The sequence below is a fragment of the Diabrotica virgifera genome, chromosome 7 (genome assembly GCF_917563875.1).
Source record: "Diabrotica virgifera virgifera chromosome 7, PGI_DIABVI_V3a".
Lineage (NCBI taxonomy): Eukaryota > Metazoa > Arthropoda > Insecta > Coleoptera > Chrysomelidae > Diabrotica > Diabrotica virgifera.
Window position 1 is genome coordinate 89,332,157 of NC_065449.1, and position 6,423 is coordinate 89,338,579.

Sequence of the window (6,423 nt, forward strand, 5' to 3'; positions counted from 1 at the left end):
ATGAGACATATTATATATACCAAATATAAAAAAAATATACAAGGTGGTTCTAAAGTTATGGGTCGCACTATGGTATAGAGAAAGAACGGTATAGCAGTATTATTGTACCAATACACAAACAAGGAAAAAAGAGCTCTTGTATAAACTGTAGGGGAATTTTACTAATTACTACGTATAACATATTGGCTTCGGTATTCCTAAAAAGATACCAGTGTGGCTTCATGCCTAAAAGATCGGAAATTGGTGAAATATTATTTACTATTAGACAAATGCTTGAAAATTGTTAAAAGTTGACTTATGTACATCAGATCTGTATAGATTTCAAACATGATTCAAGTAATCGTGTAAGACTACGGAATGCAATGGTTGGGCTAGGCATACATAAAAGAATTGCTACCGTATCTAAAATCTAAAGTATGATCCAGACACAATTTTAAAATTGTTTCCTTACAACCGTAACTAGCCTAATATATTTTTGTATACATCTCAAATTTTAATAATTTTTAGATGCATGGTTAAAAAAATTAAGACAGTATGATGACCGCTTTGCAGTACTGGAAAATATGGATATCATCAATGCTAATAGACCGAAATTTGGTACCAATAACCTTTCCGAATATTATGGAAATTATATGAAAATCGATGTGGAATAATTCGTTAATAGTAGTTAAAAGTAGTATAATTACTAGAACAGTTGGAAGACAAGATATTTAAGAAGATAATATAGATATAGTATAATGCTTTTATTGTTCCTGGGCAGGTACTACTGCTCCTAATAATCCTAATAATTGTATATTTTTGTATTATGATTTATCTTAGTATCATAATCTTGTATATAATTCATTAATAATATAAATGTTGTTTAAAACATCAAATTTGATGTTAATAAAATGTTGATATTTCAAACATATTGTTTCGTTCATTCAATTCTCCTATTAGTGTAGGTAACAGAAGTTGAACCTTGCAAAATGGACACAAGTCTGGTTTTATCTTTTTTCTGTTATATCAAGGGGTGCTTATTATAAGACTAACTTTTTCTGAAAAAATTTCGCCCCAGAACCCCCCTTTTCACCCCTTTAAAGGGGGTAATTTGTGGTTTTTGCGGAACGTAGCCCTTCTTGTACCTTTTACAAATATTTTTTTTTAGAAATATGAAGAGGACTATATTTTCTACGATTTATTACCCGACAGCATATGTCTATCATCCACCGTTTAGTGGGGGTGGCGCCCCAAACTTGACAAGTTTTTAAAAAAGATGTTTTAAAAAAATATATATTTTTCCCTAACTGTAACGCAAATTAAGAAAAATCCTGCTACAATTATTCACAAATAAGTGACTGATTTTTTGGTATAGGTTTGACTTAAGGGTAATTGCCCCATTTTTAATTACAGGGTGTTACATTTTAAAAAACCCCTTTTATACCATCTGAACCGTTTATGCTAGAGTAAAAAAACTTTCAGCGATTACTCATGTACTGGTGCTATTTATAAATTTGTATAATGCACCCCCATTTTTCCCCGGAACCACCCAAAAAAGAAGAATTAATAAATAAAGTGATTTTCTTGGAATGCTTCACACACAATGCACTTTATTAATATGCTTCATTTATCATTTTGTGCACGTTATTATTACCCATGCATGGACACCAAAAGCGATTTCCTAGTGCAACTCCTGTAGCCAAAAAAAAAATAAAAAATAAAATGGGAGGTTGAAATTTTTTTTGTTTTTTGCTTTTTGATCCATACGGGCATATGCTTCATCAATAGTGCTTTTCAAAAATATATATGGTTATTGCAACATCCCTGCTGAAACCACCTCTGTCCTTGAAAATATACTGCAGAAACTTCCCCTAGCCCTTGGCGAGCATGTTTTCACGATTTTCTCATGACCTGTGCATTCTTTTTAAACAAAACTTATACAGGGTTAAAGACCACTATTTCCTCTAAAAATTAGGTCTCATTAATTTTTTTCGTATAAGCAACCGTTACGGCACAGTGGCGCCGTAAACCTCATATATGCTTTGACGGGCTCCAGTTTTTGTTTTTTATTTCGTCATCTGTTCGTTTTATTGATAAAGTACTTATGTAAAATAAAACAACACAGTGTAACCTACAAATTATAACCTATGCACATTTTACATTCTTTGCGTCCCAAAGCCACAGTGGTGGCCCAAAATGAATTTTTGCCTATTTTCGCCACCTACACGTATTTAATTGCATTAATGCTACTTTAATAGCACAATATTCACCCTTAAGTGGTCACTAAGCAGTGGCGGATCCAGGGAGGGGTGATGGGGACGATCACTCCCCTCTTAAACCAAGTGATATTATATTTAAAGATTATAAAAGTATTCATTTATTTTTATAAAAATTTAGCCAATTGGCACCCCCTCTTAACGATGCTGGATCAGCCACTGTCGCTAAAGCATAAAACGTACGCCATTCTTATAAAAATAATAATATAATATAAGTATTTCTATAAAAATAAATGAATATTTTTATAATCTTTAAATAGAATATCACTTGGTTTGAAAGGAGGGGGGGGTGATCGCCCCGATCACCCCTCCTATTGTACTATTAAAGTAGCATTAATGCAATAAAATGCTTCTAGGTGGCGAAAATATGCAAAAATTGATTTTGGGCCACCACTGTGGCTTTGGGGCGGAAATAATGTAAAATGTGCATAGGTCAGTGATTCTCAACCTGTGGGGCACGCCCCCCTAGGGGGGCGCGCTTTTAGTAATGGGGGGCCGTGAGCATATCAAAGAAAAAACGCCAACAATATTAACTAATTTACTAAAATCAAATCAAAACAAAATTCTGACAAAATGAAAAATAAAATACACATGAACACTGATAAGGAGCTATAGTTATAAAGAGATACTAAATTAATTATCAACAAGTTTAATGTAAATTATATACTTCCTTGGGCCTGTTTTGCAGAGCAAAGTTTATCGAAACAGGGTGAAATATAAGAAATATACGTTCTTTTTCTATATTTATCTGTGAGCTATATTTGGTCTTCAAAGCAGCTATCGCGGAAAATCCTGTTTCGCAAAGGCAGGATGTTGAAAACGGTAATAGTATACGAAACGCTTTGGTTTTCAGTGCAGAAAACATCATACTGTTTTTGGTCAAAATACTCAAGGTACATTATTATTGCACAAATAGATTGTTATTGTACCAGGGGGGCGCGGTGAAAATAATTATGGAAAATTGGGTCGCAAATGGTACAAGGTTGAGAAACACTGGCATAGGTCATAATTTGTAGGTTACACTGTGTTGTTTTATTTTACATAAGCACTTTATCAATAAAACGAACAGATGACGAAATAAAAAACAAAAACTGGAGCCTGCCAAAGCATATATGAGGTTTACGGCGCCACTCTGCCGTAACGGTTGCTTATACGAAAAAAAATAATAGGGCCTAATTTTTAGAGTAAATAGTGGTCTTTAACCTTGTATAAGTTTTGTTTAAAAAAAATGCATAGGTAATGAGAAAATCGTAAAAACATGCTCGCCAAGGGCTAGGGGTAGTTTCTGCAGTATATTTTCAAGGATAAGGGTGGTTTCCGCAGGGATGTTGCAATAACCATATATATTTTTGAAAAGCACTATTGATGAAGCATATGCCCATATGGATCAAAAAGCAAAAAACAAAAAAAAATCAACCCCCCCTTTTATTTATTTTTTTTTGCTACAGAGGTTGCACTACGAAATCGCTTTTGGTGTCCATGTGTAGGTAATAATAAAGAGCACAAAAGGATATATGAAGCATATTAATAAAGGGCATTGCGTGTGAAGGATTCCAAGAGAATCACTTTATTTATTAATTCTTCTTTTTTTGGGGTGGTTCCGGGGAAAAATGGGGGTGCATTATACAAATTTGTAAATAGCACCAGTACATGGGTAATCTCTGAAAGTTTTTTTACTCTAGCATAAACAGTTCAGATGGTATAAAAAAGGGTTTTTTAAAATGTAACACCCTGTAATTAAAAAAAGGGCTACTACTCTTAAGTGAAGCCTATACCAAAAAATCAATCAATTATTTGTGAATATTTGCCGAAGGATTTCTTCTTAATTTACGTTAAAATTAGGGAAAAATATATATTTTTTTATAACATTTTTTTAAACTTGTCAACTTTGGGACGCCACCCCCGCTAAACGGTGGATGATAGACAGATGCTGTCGGGAAATAAATCGTAGAAAATATAGTCCTCTTCATATTTCTATAAAAGGAATTTTTTGTAAAAGGTACAGGAAGGGCTACGTTCCGCAAAAACCACAAATTACCCCCTTTAAAGGGGTGAAAATGGGAGTTCCGGGGCGAAATTTTTTCAGAAAAAGTTGGTCTTATAATAAGCACCCCTTGATATACTAGAAAAAAAAAAATAAAACCGGACTTGTGTCCATTTTGCAAGGTTCAACCTTTGTTTCCTACACTATACTACGCTTATCCCAGAGAACGGTGGTTCTCGTAGTTCTCGCCACTATATACGCGAAGTTTTCGATTCTGTTAACCTGACTCAACTGAAAAATGGTCCAAATCTCATCTTAAAGTTTAGGAAAAGACCAGTCAATCCATATGTCAACCATCCATTTTGGTCCAAGGCCCTCCCCATTTTGGATCCGTTTTTCGTTCTCGTCCCCAAAACTCCCAAAAATTTCGAAAATTTTAGTCTAACCTCTACAGCTTCTGATAGCATTGATCATTACCTTTCCAATGCATACCTAATTCTGAAAATCGGTTACACCATTCAATGGTTACCGAGTCGAGCTCAGAAATTTGCCTCAATTTCTATTTAAAAAGGGGAGAATGTTTGTATCTATGTACAATGTACACACACCCAAACTTATATGGAATCTCCATGTATTTCAAAGCAATATTTATTTCTTTTGAAAAAACTTGTTATTGTTGCGAAGAATAAAGGTTTTTATTGAAAATAAACAAATCTATAAGAGAATCAAATAGTACAGCTCGGTACGGTATAGGTTATTTGCTTGAGTTGCAAATTGAACGAATATAGATAATAAACTAACTTTTTCGTCCAAAAACGAAAATATGCCTCATGTGGGGTTATAGAACTTACAACAGGGAAAGATATTGGTCTTGTGGAGAAAGTAATGTTCTCAGAGGGACATAGCTGTAGAACTATGCATAACAAAGGGCGTTCTGTCCAAAACTTTTGCTAGGTAACAAGAACTAAAAATAAAGCAAGGGAAAGTCGCCAAAAAGTAATAACGGCTCGCCACGATCGTCTAATTATTGTCCAATCAGCTGGAAAACACCCAACCATTTCTCACCTCCAGCTCAAAAGGCAGTTTTTGGAAGCTAAAATTGTAACTTTTTCAGTTGAAACGATAAGAAAAAGAGTTCGTGCCACGAAGTATACAACAGGAGACAGTTACGAGTTCCCAAGTTATCCAGGAAGCACAAGATTGTTCGCCTAAATTGGTGTCTTCACCACCAAAACTGGAACATTGGTAATTGACAAAATGTGTTATTTTCAGAAAAAGTCAGGATTGGTGTAAAATCAGATGACCCACGAAATCGTGTGCTTAGAGGTCGAAGAAGACAAGCAAGAGCGAAAACTGTCAGATCTGTTCACAAATATACAAGGGAAAGCATAATGTTCTAGAGAGGAATTGCGATCCGTAAAAAAACTCCTTTAATTTTCATCCAATCAACTTTAACTGCTCACAGGTATGTTGATAACCTGTAGTTAGGCTCTGGAGAGATGCAACAGGAGAAAATTTAATTTTCATGCATGATAGTGGACCTCCACATACCATTAGAGTGACTAGAGGCATCATTGAAGCAAAAGGCATCCCTTGTTTGGAGTGGATGCTTGCCCACCCGAGCTTAACCGTATAGCGTATTTGTGAGATATGTTTTAAAGAAAAATTAGAGCTCGCCGAGATAATCCACAAAACACCGCACGGCTAGTATAAGCTACTTTTGAAGAATGGAGCAACCTACCATAACAAAATGTTGAAATTAGATTAGGAGCGTGCGCACGCAAACTGAAGCTTGCATAATAAATATGCGCAAAAATAAAAAAAAATAAATAAAAACAATTTAAACATGATTAGTTTTGCATTGAAATTTTTAATTCTATTAGCTTTAACCTTTAACTGCACGCGCTGGCGTATATAAATTAAATGTATAAAGTTGAATGCAATATTTCTCGATTACACGCTTTATAAATTGTCGCCTTTGTCGCATTACCTCCCAAATGATCTAATGTCCATCGAATTTACAGTTGCGGTCATTAAATAGTTTACAGGATTACGTATCTAGGAGCCGATTTTTAAATTTTTACCCTGTGTAAACGCACCTTTTACGTCAAAGTGACGTTACCAGTGGTGTACCTAGAATAGGTTGATTAAAATTAAAAAATTAAAATAATATAAATAATATAT

The 6,423-nt window shown here is 34.4% G+C and overlaps 1 protein-coding gene across 1 annotated transcript in view; it reads left to right on the forward strand.

Annotated features, from left to right (window-relative positions):
* LOC126888089 (alpha-tocopherol transfer protein-like) overlaps positions 1 to 908 on the forward strand; it is a 40,508-nt gene extending 39,600 nt beyond the window's left edge. The window contains exon 6 of the mRNA XM_050656112.1: positions 508 to 908. Coding sequence (XP_050512069.1) covers positions 508 to 653 — 146 coding nt within the window. The 3' untranslated portion in view covers positions 654 to 908. The remainder of the gene's footprint in view (positions 1 to 507) is intronic.
* The last annotated feature ends 5,515 nt before the right edge of the window (positions 909 to 6,423 follow it).